The 17,691-nt window shown below is 36.6% G+C and overlaps 1 protein-coding gene across 1 annotated transcript; it reads left to right on the top strand.

The window, feature by feature from the left end:
- The first annotated feature begins 260 nt into the window (after positions 1–260).
- On the top strand, positions 261–14,018 carry LOC107724105 (neuronal pentraxin-1-like). The gene is made up of 6 exons (XM_016532889.1): positions 261–372; positions 5,014–6,054; positions 8,171–8,750; positions 9,710–9,960; positions 11,577–11,756; positions 11,828–14,018. Exons 2-6 carry the CDS (start codon positions 5,299–5,301, stop codon positions 12,035–12,037), a joined length of 1,977 nt encoding a protein of 658 aa, XP_016388375.1. The 5' UTR covers positions 261–372; positions 5,014–5,298; the 3' UTR covers positions 12,038–14,018.
- Positions 14,019–17,691: the final 3,673 nt, after the last annotated feature.

The following is a 17,691-nucleotide window of genomic DNA, read 5'->3' as shown; positions in this document are numbered from 1 at the left end:
AAGGGATAGTTCACCCAAAAATTAAAATTCTGTCATTAATTACTCACCCTCATGTCATTTCAAACCCGTAAGACCTTTGTTCATCTTCGGAACACAAATTAAGATATTTTTGATGGAATCTGAGAGCTGTCTGACACCCTTAAAGCTATGAAATTTAAAGAGTGCTGATAACAGGAGGGAGGGAAGGATGAATGGGGGGAGTGGAGAGAGTTAAAATTATCCTCCCTAAAGCAAATCCCTCTCAATCTGATCAGTGTGTTTGGAATAGACTAACTGGCCCCAACTCTGTGACTGACTGCAGGTGAGGGATCTTTTTTCTCTCCAGAAAACTAAAAGGCAACTTTCTGAGTTAATTCAAATTTACTTCAGAAGGTATAGTGTCGTTTCGAAAGTGTGATGTAATTGTGGCGTTTTATTGTATGATTAATGTTCGTTCAGCTTTGCACTGCAGATATTATACTTTTGTTCAGCATGAATAGCCATGAGTTTTTAGGAAAACTGAAGATATTCTGTTTTTGCTCTCACAAACGTTCCTTTATGGAGAAATACGACATTGACCAGGAATTTTTAAAAAGAGGTTTTAGATTGTGTTAGATGTTGATTATATTGCTCATTTACAATGCATGGTTACACACACCATATACAGTAAATATGTTTTTACAATTGTGTTCTTGTAAAATGAAAACAGAAATCATTTAATTGATTCCTGGTGATCTTTTTCAGCATTTTTTAGTAATGATAGTATAAACATGCATTTCTAACTGTACTGTTTACTGTTGTTTACAGTTGAAAGCAATATTTTTCTTAAAGCTTACTAGAGGTGCTTGCGATAATGGTTCAGTTTAAAAGCTTGCAAGAGCCTCAGGGTTAGCAATCATCTTTTCTCACTCTATATACTTATCTGCAGCACTGTTTTCAACTGCCATATGTAAATATGTACGTTTTTTTGTATATGTAACTGGACGTGTTAATAGATTTAATATGTGGTCAACAAAGGACACGTTAACTCATGAAGTACTTTGACCTGATTCATTAGGTGAACAAATCTCAGTATGTCTGTTCTAGGGACACCTGTTTATGCTAATGTTGCAAAATGTTGTAAACATCCGTACATGGATGATTATTTTAGGTTTTGGTTACATTTTACACTACAGTGTTCATGTTACTGTAAAATTAGACAAGCAAGTACTGAGTAATACTACCAAACAACATACAGTAATATGGGTTACATGGACACTCTATGGAAAGTATGACATTTTCTAACACTAGAGGGAGTTTAGACTTCCCTCACATTTAAAATAATCTAAACACCAATATTTTAAGCAACTAGTGATACATACTACTGAGCAGCCATGAACTCTTGTGGAATATTACAGCTCATTTGACCCGAGTCTCAAATGCCTGATCTTTGCTGATGCCAACCTGCATGCATCCTCTAATTTTACCCATCACAGATCTCATTTAGTCTTGTTGGTCTCTCAAATGATTCTTGTTTGCAAACAACAATGACATCCATTATGTCATTTTAATTTACATTGGCTGGCTATGGCTGGATTAAATTTTAGCTTCCTGCTATTTTGTATTTGTTTTTGGTCCAAAATAACTTTAATTGTTAATTGCAGAAACCGTTTCCAGAGCAAAACTGCATAAATTTTGTTGCTCCTCTTGGTACACCATTCTTTGGGATTTGAACGTTGGTGCACTTTTAACCATTAGTCTACCTTCAGTCCAGACATTTAACCCTTAGTCTACCACCAACCATTCATTACTGTACATCTCTGAATGCCTGCATGCACTCAACCCACGTCCTTTTCTTTGAAGATGAAAAAAAGAACATCTTATATAATATATGCTTAAAGATATGTACATTTATTTAATAAGGTGAATCAGGTAGGTTATGGAAATATATATGACCCATTTTAATAAGATAACCATGATTTTAGAGCTAATCATGTTTAAAAGTGCATCCATGACACCTGTTTGTGACATGATACAGACAGATTTAAGGAGCTTAGCACCAGTCTACTTCCCTTTATCTAATTATACTCTCAATTAGCCAACAGAATTCAACAGATTCAACAGATTCATTTAACTATCAGTACAATTAGGTTGAGATCAAGGGCCTACAGCAGGACTCATGTATCTCATGTATCTCGACTTGGTGACGGCTCTGGTTGCGATTTTTCAGTAGGTTCCTTTTTAAAGGGATAGTTCACCCAAAAATTAAAATTCTGTCATTAATTACTCACCCTCATGTCATTTCAAACCCGTAAGACCTTTGTTCATCTTCGGAACACAAATTAAGATATTTTTGATGGAATCTGAGAGCTGTCTGACCCGATCTCCTTGCTACGTTTCTGGACTTGGGAACATTTCAGTTGTATTGCTGTCTATGGAGGGTCAGAGAGCTGTCAGATTCCATCAAAAATATCTTAATTTGTGTTCCGAAGATGAACGAAGGTTTTTGGGTGAACTAACCCTTTAAATTACATGTAATAATTCTGACTGATGTGTAAGAGTACAAAACAGTTCACAAATGCATTTGTGCACTGCTATTTGTGGAATGTTCTTTAATAAGTAAAAATAATTGGTCAAAAATGATTAATTAAATGATTATAAATATTTTTGTAAGAAGTCTCACTAAGGATGCTCACAAGAATATTGGTAACCAGACAGTTTACAGAAGCCACTGACTTTCATAGTAATTTTTTTCAACTGCTTGGTTACCAACATTACTCAAAATGTATTTTTTACTATTCACCAGAGGAAAGAAACTCATACAGGTTTGAAACAAGTGGAGGGTGAGTAAATGATGACAGCATTTAGATTTTTAGGTCAACTGTCCCTTAAAGTGAGAGCAATACAGTTGATTGCTTTACACATGCATTTGTTGCTTCTGTATCTGCCCAAAATTCTGCACCAAAACTTACATACTCCCAGAACAGACTTATTAGAAATGTACCATGAGAATAATATTGAAACTGATATTTCAAGGTAAAAAAAAACAAAAAAACATACATAGAGGTGCTTTAAATTAAAAATCGGAAAAACTCTAAGGTCTGTTCTATTGTGTTGCACTGTTTATAAACGCAAGCCCCCCCAAGAAACATGTCTGGTGGACTCTAATTACAGCTGAATAGTCTGTAAAATCTCTTCACAGTTGCTGCAAGTCTAACTAAGCTGACAGCCGAAGTGTCCTTGGCAATCACCTTGATCTTTCACATTCTCACTCATTCCATCTCAGTCACACAAGGATTCCATGAGCTCTGTCTAGTGATATGTCTAGAGTGGCGTGCTGTACAGCGTGAGAAACACATTTGGGGTGGAATGGGCAAGCCTCTTAGGAGTCTGCTGGCCACATGTAGAGTGTTTCGGAACTGGCTCATAATCGCCAGACTACGACCCACCGCCACTGACACATGTGATCACGACAGTACTGCAGGAAGAGACTACCTTAAGCATGCCAAGCCAATCCACCATGGCCTTTAAGCCTTCCTAGATCCTATTAGACAGTCAACCTTGGGGACGCAAGAGTAAGAGAGCCCCTTCCTGTGAGGTGGTAGATCCGATACTTCCAGGTCGAAACTACTTAGATCTTTTTAAAAAGTTGCTCCTCTTCAGGCTGTCTTACACAAAACAACTTTTAAAATCTGAACTGATTTTAAAATGCTAGGCATCATACACTTACCGACTTTGAAAATAGTCACAGAGGGAAAACTGGCCATCATACACTAATTGCCTGAGGATCACACAATACCAGACTTTAAAGTTTTCCCGATCACAACAGACTCACGCAGAAATGTGTGCCTTGTTGTTAGGAGATGCTTGACAAATGAAAACAATATGTGTTCTTAAATCAGCTCAAAATATCAAACATGTTTGATATCTTCCGTCTGGATAGTCTGTGACCATCATACACTATGCGATTTTATATGGAATCTGTCAACTTGGATCTGCAGAATGGCTCTGACTTTTTGCAACTATTGTCAGCTTCTCCATATTGTAAATCGGGGCAAAAATCTGGCCAAGAATTTCTAGCCTTTATTCACATATTTCAAAAAAAGAATTTAACACTTTTAACGACATTACAATCCCAACCTATCCCAGTTCTATCTATCTATCTATCTATCTATCTATCTATCTGTCTGTCATTCGTTCATTCTTTGGTTCATTCGTTTGTTTGTTCAGTATATCATTCAATCGGTATATTATTCTATCATTTGCTCTATTGCTCTATCATTCTTTCTGTTGTTCTATGTATTATTATGTCTGTTTGTTTGTCTGTTTATCTATCAACCTATCGTTCTATCTATCTATTGTTCTGTGGTTCTGTCTGTTTGCTCTATCTTTCTTTCTATCTATCTATCTATCTATCTATCTATCTATCTATCTATCTGTCTATCTATCTGTCTGTCTGTCTGTCTGTCCGTCCGTCCGTCCGTCTATTCTGTATTTCTTTGAATTTAAAAGGCATTTTAGTTTTATGGTGTATGATTTAAAATCTTTGGGGAAAATCCCTTAAACAATGATTAAAAAGTTAACAGTGAGCTATGTCACAGTATTTGTCCTGTTTGTTATTGTATTAACTTTATATTGCCCCAGCTAGTTCTTTACTGATGTATTCCCTCTAGCTTTAGTTTGCCATTTTCCCTATGCATCCTTCATTAGCTACCTCTGACTGCAGGCTTTCGAAAATCGCTTGGCTGCTCACATTATTTTGAAAGCCATCTTTCATTGTTTGCATCAAGTTCGTGTAACAGTAATCTGATTACAATAGCCGAGGGGGTTTTCAGCTGTTAGCGCCATTCACCTCAGGGGTGCGTCTGACTCAACAAGTCCATGTTGTTGACTGATCGAGTCAGTAACTAGAACTGAGCTATATGCGATCCCACTACTGCACTTTACAAAAAAACATGCTCGTTTGTCTCATTAGAATTATTGTAAATAACCCCAAAAGTGTTTTGCCTTGGAGCACAGCTTCATTCTGACTGAAATCTCTTTTCTAATCTACAGGGATGTGCCTGACAGAATCCGGAAGTTAAAGGATTACTGCTAACTGCCAAACACCGGAGATCCGGTGTGCCAAATATTTCATCAACCCGGGGCAAAAGAGCAGGCAACGGGTCCTGCCTCTGCTCTGTTTTTTTGACATGTGAGTTCGTACACTATGGAATATCTGCGCTTGATGGATTTATAACCGTTCACAGTGGATATAACATTCTGCACTCAGAAAAAGTGGTAGACAATGCATTTTCTGGACATTTCTTGTGGATTTCTAAATCCACTGATTGTTCTCCCATGACTTCTTTTCATGGTGCGCATCCCACTGCTGTAAAGAAGAAATCGATGATGACGAAAAGCACAAATTATGTCATTATGGCATTGCCTTTCTCAGAACACATGAACTGGGGAGGGATTTTTCGCTCCCACTTTCTTCTTTTTCTCTTATCTTTATTACCCTTGGTTGCAGTTAGTAGCACGCCAGGTTTGGAATATGATTGGGGAACGCAACCCAAACTTGTTTACATCCCTATCCCTGCAGATGCAGACCCTAGTTGTTTCACACCAGGTGGGACTTCGCATGGGACTTCACATGGGCCAAACAGCAATGGGCACGGGAATGGCCACGGGAATGGACATCATGGGCCAGTTAGTGGGCTGCCGAGTAGTCACAGCGGCAGCAGTAGTAGTAGCCGACACGGCATTTCCGATGAGGCCAAAGCCACCATCCTTCACCTGAGGGAGAGCCTTGTGCGACAGAAGGAGACCATCTTGGATCAGCGAGAGACCATTCGGGAACTGACGGCAAAACTGACTCTCTGTGAAAGCTTTGGGAGGGGACACCATGAAGATCATCACGGCCCTTCACAACACAACTCCCAGCATTCCTCACACCACTATGACGGCCACCATGCTGACCCACACTTCCCTTTAAACGGGCATCGCAGTGACCATCACAGAGGCAAATCTCCATATCTGGGCAAACACGGCTTCTCCCCAGAACAGACAGGAAAAACCCTGCAGGCCCTGAAGGAGAGGCTGGAAAATATTCAGGTGGGAGGGAAACTGAAAGTTAAAGCTTGTAAATAATAATAATAATAATAATAACAGTTAATATACTGTCGTTCAAAAGTTTTTTTAAGTCTCTATGCTCACCAAGGATGCATTTATTTAATCAAAAATACAATGAAAACAGGAATTTTGTGGAAATATTATTACAATTTCAAACAACTGTGCCTACACATTGCTCTTTGTATTGTTGTAAAATACATTCATGAAAAACAAGTAATATATATACTGTATATACTATAGTAGTCAACATTTCAAGTGGATCAAAACCTTTCATCAAAGTTGTCCTAAAACATAAAACCAAAATGCGTTCTTGTCTTAGGACAACTTTGATTAACTTTTTTGATCCACTTCAAATGTTGACTATTATATTTTAAAATGTAATTTATTTCTGTGATCACAAAGCTGAATTTTCAGCATCTATTACTCCAGTCTTCAGTGTCACATGTTCCTTCAGAAATCATTCAAAAATGGCATTTTGCTGCTCAATAAACATATCTTATTATTAGCAGTCTTGAATACAGTTGTGCTGCTTAATATTTTTGGATTAGTTTTTCCATAAATAGGAAGCACAGTATTTATTTGAAATCTTTTGTAACATTATAAATGTCTTTAATGTCAATGTCTTTTGATCGGTATAATGCATCTTTGGTAATTAAAAGTAATAATTTCTTTAAAAACAAAACAAAAACCTGATGTTTCTAAGGTTTCCAAATCCTGCTTGGATTTGTTTTTTAGGGGTTATCCTGCATGTCACAGGCTGATCTGTATTCAGGACAACTTCTCAGCACGACATAAGCTCTTTTCTGTTTCTGTTACGTACACTTTGGTGACTTCCTGTGCCAACAACAGATCATTGAGTACAGTCTTCCGTTTAGGCAGCCCAGTCAGGATTTGCTTAATTAGCCATAACCACTTACAGTGAATCCTTTAAACCAGCTACAATGTGACACTTTCATTGAATACAGTATGCAGTGAAACTAATACCATGCATTTAAATTCTCCATTTTTAATTGATCTGTAGTACACAAGTGAATTGCTGATGACGGGTTTAAAGTTGTGGAAGTGTCTTCAGGTTTGAACTGTGCTTTAGAATATTCTTCCTGTTTCCCTACCACAAGCTTGATCAGAATTGTTGCTGTCTTGGAGAGGAAGTACATGCACAGCACGCTGGTGACGACGCTCTGCAATGTGCTAGTTGCTGCCATCTCCAATTAGTCCCATCTGCCTTGATAAGCCATTAAGCGCAGAATGCTGTGGCGCTGAGAAAAGCTGGATTTGCTGCGACTAATCAGAGGGAGGAGTGCTAGCAGTGAAAGAGGAGCTGTCTTGTGATGTCATAACACGTCTGTATACTAATACTCTACCGTTCAAAAGTTTGGATTCGATAAGGTTTTGAATGTTTTTTAAAGAAGTCCCTTATGCTCACTAATGATGCATTTATTTGATTAAAAAATACTGTAAAAACAGCAATACTGTGAAATATTATTGTGATTTAAAAGAACTGTATTCTTTTTTTAAATATATTTAAAAATGTAATTTATTCCTGTGATGGCCAAACTGAATTTTGCTCAACCATTACTCCAGTCTTCAGTGTCACATGACCTTTTAGAAATCATTCTAATATGATATAATTTTTGTTTCAGGTATCTTTGATGAATTGAAGGTTTAAAAACTGTGTTTATTTTATATACAAAGATTTTGTAAAATTATAAATTTCTTAATTGTCACTTTTGGTCAATTTAATGTGCCCTTGGCTGAATACAAGTATTCATTTATTTAAAAAAAAAATTATTTTGAAAAATTGAAATTGATGATTTCAAACTTGTGAACAGTAGTGTATATTGAATGTTAATGGTAATAAGTTGGATCTTTCTACAGTAAACCTTTTTTTTTTTAAAAACATGGTGTCCTATGGTTTTGGTGAATTTTCATCCATCATTTTAGTCATAGATTTATCAAATAAAACATTTTAAAACACTGGTCAAGTTCTGTGCAACAATTGAGATAATTTGATAAAATAAGCATGTATTTGCATTGGTTGCAAAATCTTGCAAAAACGGTACACTGTTGTTTATTGTCTTCATTTTTGTTCTTATAGGCAAGAAACTCATCCAGTTTCTATTCAAGTTCATTGAGAGACCTCCTGCAGCGCAAGATCAACGCACTGGAAGAACAGCTCCATCATCACTATGACAGTCATTACGGTCATCATGACAGCCATCACGGATATGGTCATCATGAGGATAACCATGACCATGATGACCACCATAATAACCAGCACAATAACCACCATGAGGACCATCATGATAACCACGACAGCCACCCGGCAAACCATCACGATGACCATCACTCCAGTAACCATCGTAACCACCATTATAGTTATCGCTATGACCGTCACACTGACCACCATGATGATCACCACGATGACCACCATGGCAATCATCAAAGTGGCCATGATGATCATCATGACAGCCACCACAACAGCAACCACCATGATGATCATCATGATGATGGCCATCATAATGGACACCATGATGATGGACACCATGGAAATGATGATCATGTTCATCATCCACAAACCTCATTCAAACCACCTGGGTCTAGAGCACCTGTCCGTGGAGCCATCAACAAACTAGATGCAATGCTGAGTAACCTACACCACAAAGCTCCAGAACAAGGTGATATGTCCTAAAAGTAGTACAAAATAGAACTGAATTAACTCAACCTTATCAATTTACCATTTTTTTAAATAGGACAACCGTAAGGGCAGTATTTTGTATAAAAAATGTGAACATATTTTAAAATGTAATTTATTCCTGTAATATCACATGATGCTTCATAAATCATTCTAATATGCTGATAAACTTTCGCTCAATTATTGTCAGTTATTACTGGTGGTCAACTATTAATAAGTCAGGTTCTTATTATTATTATAATAAGGTTTTGCTGCATATTTTGAGAAAACCATGATATATTTTTTACAGAACTAGAACTAAAATATTGTCTTATTTTTTGTGCTCCTGGAACATATTTGAGATCTGAATGGGTTAAATGTGAAAACTGCAAAGAGTTTAGGTATATAGTCTGCTTCCAGGAGATCTGAGTCTCCAACTGTCTTTTAGGATTTCAGTGGAGCTTTTAGATGTTATGCTGCCTAGAAATGCAATCCCGTTTCACAGTTTCTTATTTCCTTCTCTAACAGGACCAAATAAGAAGCCCAAGAATCCTGACGCTTTTCAGATTGGCTTCCCGATGCGCACCAACTACAAGTATGGGCGAATCAAGCGTACCCTTCTGAGCGAGATCTTCGCCCTCACAAGTTATTACTGGTGGTCAACTATTAATAAGTCAGGTTCTTATTATTATTATAATAAGGTTTTGCTGCATATTTTGAGAAAACCATGATATATTTTTTACAGAACTAGAACTAAAATATTGTCTTATTTTTTGTGCTCCTGGAACATATTTGAGATCTGAATGGGTTAAATGTGAAAACTGCAAAGAGTTTAGGTATATAGTCTGCTTCCAGGAGATCTGAGTCTCCAACTGTCTTTTAGGATTTCAGTGGAGCTTTTAGATGTTATGCTGCCTAGAAATGCAATCCCGTTTCACAGTTTCTTATTTCCTTCTCTAACAGGACCAAATAAGAAGCCCAAGAATCCTGACGCTTTTCAGATTGGCTTCCCGATGCGCACCAACTACAAGTATGGGCGAATCAAGCGCACCCTTCTGAGCGAGATCTTCGCCCTCACAGTCTGTCTTTGGTTGATAGGGGGCTCAGGTCCTGGGATCGGAACCCCGTTCTCCTACTCTGTCCCGGGTCAGGCCAACGAGCTTGTCCTGATTGAATGGGGCAACAATCCTATGGAGCTGCTGGTGAATGACAAGGTAAAGAAATCATCCAATTATAAAACAGGGATTGCATAACAAATGCTCTAGATTTATTAAACACAGGCAATCAAAAACATTTTAGCTTGGAAGTGTATTTAAATGGATACAATCGAGCATGTCATAACATTAGACAAAACATTTGTAATCAAATGCATTGTGATAAAATGCTAGACCTCACAGTTAGGAAAAGGGGTCACCAGACTTACCCTGATATTGCCCTTGTCCTGCCCTTGCAACAGTCTGCAAATCTCTCTCTTCCTCTTGGCTTCTCAGCCATTTGCATCATCCTGCCTAATTAGTTAATGGCTTATCCGTGGTTGACGTGTGAATACATTCTACTGTTTTTTTTTTAAACCGAAACAAGACAGACCTCTTTCCTCAATGACTGTTTACTTGCTGTCAACTAAACTGTTTACAACTATTGCTGGCATGCTGCTACAGCATAATAAGTCTACAGCTAATAAACACGGTTTATCAGTGCATAGACTACATTTTCACAAGGTTACTTTGTTATGGTATACAAGCAAACTATAAACATTTAATCAGAAGTAAAAGTTTAATGCTTTGTTTCAATGATTTGTACATTACCATTTTACAAATCTTTTTTTTAATTTTTTTTTTTTTACCATTTATACATTTGTAAATGACCAAATTCTACTTCCTCCATGTACATTTTTCATTGTCTTTTTTCTTTCTTTTTTTTTTTTCTAAAATATTCTATTACTGTTGTATAGAGAAACTGTTGGAATCATTCAGTCAATGAGTGAGCTGTCTGAATGATTCAGACTGAATCACAAACTATAATTTAGATCATTATGCAAATCAATTTGTTTAAAAGAATCAACACAAAGTTATTACTATTATTCACTATTATTCAAAAATGAATTGGGCATTGCTAGTTCTTTTACAGAAAGTTATTCATATTATTCACAGTTATTCATAAATGAATTAGGCATTGCTAGTTCTTTTTTAGGCCTGGGGCAAAGCCAAGCAGTATATACTGTATACAGTGGGTACGGAAAGTATTCAGACCCTCTTAAATTTTTCACTCTTTGTTATATTGCAGCCATTTGCTAAAATCATTTAAGTTAATTTTTTTTCCTCATTAATGTACACACAGCACCCCATATTGACAGAAAAACACAGAATTGTTGACATTTTTGCAGATATATTAAAAAAGAAAAACTGAAATATAACATGGTCCTAAGTATTCAGACCCTCTGCTCAGTATTTAGTAGAAGCACCCATTTGATCTAATACAGCCATGAGTCTTATTGGGAAAGATGCAACAAGTTTTTCACACATGGATTTGGGGATCCTCTGCCATTCCCTCTTGCAGATCCACTCCAGTTCTGTCAGGTTGGATGGTAAACGTTGGTGGACAGCCATTTTTAGGTCTCTCCAGAGATGCTCAATTGGGTTTAAGTCAGGGCTCTGGCTGGAATGGCTGCAATATAACAAAGAGTGAAAAATTTAAGGGGGTCTGAATACTTTCCGTACCCACTGTATATGCAAAAGTGTGTAAGAAAGAATTCAATATACTATATTTACAAAACATTTTACATTTTGTTAGATATACTATAAAGATATACTCTGTTTGTGCCCTCTTGCAGGCAGTTACTCTTCCTCTTTCTCTGACGGACAGTAAATGGCACCACCTTTGTATAACGTGGTCCACACGTGACGGCATGTGGGAGGCTTATCTGGACGGTGTGAAAAGGGGCTCTGGAGAGAATCTGTCCCCGTGGCATCCCATTAAACCAGGAGGAGTCTTCATCCTTGGACAGGAGCAGGTATGTCTCACAGAATCAGTCAATCATAATCAAAAGACGTGCATGCTAACTTGTGACTCTCTTCTACCCAGGACACTCTGGGCGGCCGTTTCGATGCCACACAGTCTTTTGTGGGTGAGATGTCGGATCTGCAGCTGTGGTCGCGTGTGCTCACCTCCACCGAGATCTACAACCAAGCATCCTGCTCCAGCCACCTCACCGGTGACGTCATCACCTGGAGCGAGTCCATGGTGGAACTTCACGGAGGTGTCACAAAGTATCCGTTCGACCCGTGTCATTAGGGATCTGACCAAACAGAGCCTGATTCTCCACACCTCTGCTTAACCTGCAGCTGGAAAGGTGGAGAATTCTGAATCCAGATGGAAAGGCTGAGGAGAAGGCCTCGGACTGCAGCCGCTCCTTCAAGATAATAGGATTCCAAACAGGTCTACATAGGCCTCGGCATTTAACTAAGCACTTTATTAGTTTACGTGTCTAAGAGTTACATACTACATATCGATAAGCACTTAGGATGTCAACAGGCTGGTTGAACTCCGTTCCGTGTTCACTTCCAAACACTAATGGAAGAACTTCAGTATGCTGAACGTGCAAAACACTCCACAACAACAATTAATAACAGTTAGCATGTACTATCAAAAAAAGGCGGGACAATGTAGTCTATTTTTATATCTGTGTGATGTTAAGTGAAATACAGATTTGAAATACATCTTCTTTTTTTTTTTTTGGTTGCTTTGACACATTTGTATTCACTCTAGGCTGCATGGGGGCAGCAGTGAGTTTTAAAGGCCTACTTCATTATTACATTTCATTTATGCTGCTTTTTTAAAGCCAGAACTTCAGTAGTTTATAACCTGAGGTACTCTTTTAGTCTTGCAAATCAAGAATAAGTTATGCTGGAGAAGGAATAAAATGAAAAAAAATTTTATGTATGTAAATTTGTATTACAGAAAGCCAGAAAATGTGCATGCATCATGTTTGAGCATATAAAATGTGTATGATTGCAGTTTTGTATTGCATTAGAAGACTTGAAGTGTTGGAAAAGATGGAGTTTTTTCATATGTATACAAGATGACAAGTGTTGTCTGTGGGAAGGTGGGCTGCTGTTATGGGTTTATATACAGTACGCACATGCCAGAAAACTAGGAGCTAAACGAAAACAGTGAGGTGTCCATGGAAACAGCTTAAAAGGGGATTAAAGAGTCTATCTGTCTATCTCTCCCTCCTTTTGATAATACATAATGCACTTTTTTTGTGTTTAAACACATGCACTTGTAGCTTAAGAAAACTGCGTCTAGAGTACTTGTCACTGTGAATAACATTGCAAATGTTATTCCTTGAAATGTTTTGTAAATGGTTACATGCATGTGTTGTAGACATTTGTTTTGAGGGCAAGTGAAAACCAACGAGGAGACAATGAACAGATTTTGTGTTTGATTATGGAATGATTAACTTAAGTACAATATTGTTGTAAGTATTTTGATTACAGTAACACTTACAGTATATACATTGTTTTGTGTCATGTGGGGCTATGAAAAAGCATTCTTTTAATTTATGCCGTTTTTCTGTTTACTAAATTTTTTATGATAACTGCAATTTAATATAATTCAAAACCAACATGTCCTAAGAGGCGATTTAGTGAAAGGTGATAAAAGTGATAAAAATCTCATCTTTATAAATGTAGAGAGTTTTGGCCCTAACCAACCACAGCAGGACATTTTGTGGATTACATACTGTATGCAAGTTTCCTGCTTGCTGTGAAATTTCATTGGTCTAAAAACCATATCGCGTTCCTATAGGACATGTGTTATTCTGGGCAAAGACTCTCAGAATTCATACCTCCAGCAGTTTATTAAAATGCTGCTTCATAGTGTTATGAATTTAACCTATAATCTGGAAGCATTTTTAGATTATGCATTTTCACTATTAAAACCCATTTATTGTTTTGTTGAACTTTTTAACTAGATGGCCAAATGTGCACACAGAGATAGCCTGAATTGTTATGTTTTTTTTCGTCTTCTTATCAAACGGACTCTTTACAGATTTACCAGTTAGATAATCTTCAAACCTGACTGGTCAGATTTATGCATGCATGCATTTGTATGCATTTGCTTGCGTGTGTTTAAAATAGACTGCATAAATCAACTGTTAAAACCGCTTAACCTCGCCTTTGGTAAATATCTGTATCCAAATGCACTTAGTTTTTTCTGTTATCTTTGTTCTCTCTCTCTCTCTCTCTCTCTCTCTCTCTCTCTCTCTCTAATATAATTTATGTATATAGCATATATACTGTATGTGTATATCCTATTTTTACTCACTATTAACAATATGTTTGGGCATGTCTTTAATGCATTTAAGCCAAAATGTACACGCTTAACTTGAGACAAGCATGTATTTATTTATTTTAAAATAAAGTAATGATTTTCAACTAATCAAAGTATGTCTTTGACATGGATTTAATAAAATGTCAGTCGATTGCATTTCTGGGCTCGCCAGTTTAAAACAAATTATGCCAAAGACACATATTGTAACCATATAATGATGAAACCATGTTTATATGGTAATAATATATTTATTTTTGTTTTAAACGGCTCTGGTTTGATGTGGCCAAAAAAGGGAGATTGAATGAAATTTTCCTTCTTCCGCATACATTAACCATTCCAGCCAATCAGCTTTCAGTATCACATTAGTGCGTCGTCACCTGTGTTTGAAGCATCAAGTGAAGAAAAACTTTTACATGTAACCAAAATATAGATGAAATACAAATTGATTAAGCATCTGAAAACAAGTGAAACTGAACGACAGGGTCATATAAGAGTGTATGGAGTTTTTCTGCACACAGGTAAGTAGAGGTGAAATGTGCCTCTCCGTTTATTTAGGCTATGAATGTTTACAAAGGTTACAGTATGTATAAGAAGTTGCGACATTGTTACGCTGACTATTTCATCAGGGATATATTATTTGTGTAGCTACATGAACATATATAAGGAAATATATACACATTTTGAAAAATCTTGTAAAGTTCCTCACGTACCTGTTTTTAAATTCAGTAGTCGAAAAAGTGCAAATTGCGGCATGTTGTAACGTTGGCACCACTTTGATGTACTTCAAATGTAGGGCAGACATTAAGTATATTTTTTATATATTAAATCTTTCAATAGTAGAGGACGAGATCATCGAGACATGCAAAAATCCAGTGTATTAAACTCTACTCTAAATGGAAACTGGGCATTAGTTTTTTGAATAAGGTATAAGAATGAGTAGCCAGCTTCTTATCCAGCCAACTGGCTGCTTTTTTAAATTATAAATATTTACTTTAGGTATCCTTATGTATGTGTAAAGTTCCATGGCATATTTGGTACATATATTTTTAAAACCTTCTGAGTATACTATTATTATTAAGACCAGAATGAGCAAACCTTCATATGGTCTTTACAACAAAGAATGTTCTTCACAGGCAAAAATGGAAAATGCATAGTGTCTATAGCCAATTTGGGACTAGACAGCTAAGATTGCAGATAACCAGTAGCATTGTTGTCCCCCTTGTGTCCCAGGGGACATCAGCTCACCAGCTGGTGCTTGCAAAAATGGCCTAAAGAGAGTCTGTGAGATGTATGATATAGAGACTGAAATACAACACAACTGCAGTTTAAGTAAATAATCTATTATATCATTCCCAAGCTATCTGTGTTTTATGACATTCATAAAAGTGCTTTCGCATCATGTTTTGTGACAGTAGTTTCACAGCGTCAACAGCAAAACATATTTTTTACTGGGTTCCTCACATTTAGGAAATGAACATCAAGATATCAATAAATTCATAAAGGCAAAAAGCAATTAGTCTCCTGCACTGTTGGGAGCCACAGCAGAGGTTTCATCATGTTTAAAGGTAATGGGTGGAAGATGGCAAACGAAAGAAACCTTTGCATAAGAAATGGCCTTTGTCTGCCTGACCTTTTCTTTTCTACTTTGCATGTTGAGTCTCAGGGTTTAGAAAGAGCATAAATGACTCAACCTAACTGAACACGAGAAAGCCTTTGACCTTTTACGTCAAAATGATTGCAAATATATTGATGATTGCGAATATAGAAATTTGGCTTGCATATTCAAATGTGATGTGTGTTGTAAGTGGAGACTTGTAAATATGACTGTACGTGCATAATATATAAAATAGAATTTTGGTTAAATTGATCATATGGTTTTGCCAGTTTATGAATAATGAAATGGATTAAACAGGGATGGCATGTTTAACCTTTATGAAATGCTTTATGGTCAGTGACTATACCATGTAAAATGCATAGCCTACAATGTGATTTGGAAACTTCTATCAAAAGGAAAATACAATTAATAAAGGTAAAATGATAATTTGGTAGAAAAATCTCATATTACAGTATATTTTTCTGACTCACCATCTTATTCACAGAGGCAAGCACTTTAGTGGTTAGTGGCACTAGACCACAGAGGCCTCTTAAGTGCCTAATGTTTGCATTATGAATTTTTTATGATTAACCATTGTCAATAGATGTGCCCTTTACAACTTTTACTTGTAATGGAGTAATATTTGACCAGCAGTATCTGTACTTTCACTCAAGTAATGGAGTTGTGTACTTTGTCCGCCTCTGCATTTCTGTGAGAATTACATTGCAGGTGCCCTATTGCGATGCTAGTGTTATTGAATTGCAAGCTAATGGTGCAGTTCCACATTGCGTCCTGAGGATGGCAGGAGATATCTTTTTTTGAAATCCCATCACACTTCTTTTAACACAGAACCATACACTGAAGTTTATGTGTGTTTTTTAGTTTTATATGCCTATTTTGCTTATAAATGAAAATTATTTTTACACATTTAAGAAATACAGTATGACAAATTTCCTTCAGGACAATAATGTTTATCTTATCTTTTATTTAACGGGGTCATATGATGTTGCTAAAAAGAACATTATTTGGTGTATTTGGTGTAATGAAATGTGTATATGCGGTTTAAGGTTAAAAAACATTATTTTCCCACATACTGTACATTATTGTTTCTCCTCTATGCCCTGCCTTTCTGACTACTCTCCCAGGAAACAGTCCTCGTCCTCCGTAAAATGCGTTGCTCACATCTGAATATATGGGTTGAACTGTTCTGGAACAGTGTTGTAAATACAACTTAACTGCTGATTTCTAGTCGTGTCCTCTTTTGGAAGGCCAAAGTATTTTCGCTTTTGCAACGAAACACACAGCGTCTTCACAACATGGCCGCGGCGGTGGCAGCAACAATAAAGTTATTATGTTACAAATTAACCAAGGTTTTGTTACTTCAAATAATAATTAACAAAGAAGTAGACTATTCAGCTAGCCTAATATGTTTTGTGGTAATAAAAACACCTAAGCGAACAACAGCCTTTAAAATGCATTATATAAAAACAAATGAGGCAATAATGATTGGTTAATAATTAATAATAATCATATGGTTTCATTGAATAGCACTGTTAAATTACATAGCCTAAGCGATAGAATTGCTACAGCCTCTATAATTTCTTCAACAAAAACATCACAACCCTTACAAAACATGGTTTTATCGTATAGTAAAACTACTTAATTTTCTTTTGTGTGATTTCTGAATGCTTGAGACTATAAAATCAATCAGACAACTGTATTAATAAAATCATAGCCATAGGAGGTAACTGTTTTTTTTTTTGTTAAAACTATGTTTTATTACACTGACTGCTCTTAATTTACTTATGTTTTTTTTTAACTAACAATAACTGTTTATTTAAAAGTGCACTCAGTAATTCTTCAGTGACTAATATATTCTGCTTCATTTAATGCAGGGTCAATGCTGAAATTTGTTACAAAAGAGGATGAAGCGGTACCGTCAAGCACTGGAGGGGGCACAACAATATAATTCTGCTTAGGGCACCCATTTGGCCAGCAGCGGCCCTGATCAGCACCTTTA

This window comes from Sinocyclocheilus rhinocerous, unplaced genomic scaffold (assembly GCF_001515625.1).
Source record: "Sinocyclocheilus rhinocerous isolate Xijiao unplaced genomic scaffold, SAMN03320098_v1.1 scaffold335, whole genome shotgun sequence".
Taxonomy (NCBI): domain Eukaryota; kingdom Metazoa; phylum Chordata; class Actinopteri; order Cypriniformes; family Cyprinidae; genus Sinocyclocheilus; species Sinocyclocheilus rhinocerous.
The sequence above is the reverse complement of the archived record's forward strand: the minus strand, read 5'-3'. Positions and strand labels throughout refer to the sequence as shown.

Bases quoted from the DNA above. Each gene is read 5' to 3' on its own strand.
- LOC107724105 (XM_016532889.1), top strand. From the start codon at position 5,299: ATGACTTCTTTTCATGGTGCGCATCCCACTGCTGTAAAGAAGAAATCG. The intron at 6,055-8,170 runs GTGGGAGGGAAA...TTGTTCTTATAG, and splicing joins AGAGGCTGGAAAATATTCAG to GCAAGAAACTCATCCAGTTT. The intron at 9,961-11,576 runs GTAAAGAAATCA...GCCCTCTTGCAG, and splicing joins AGCTGCTGGTGAATGACAAG to GCAGTTACTCTTCCTCTTTC.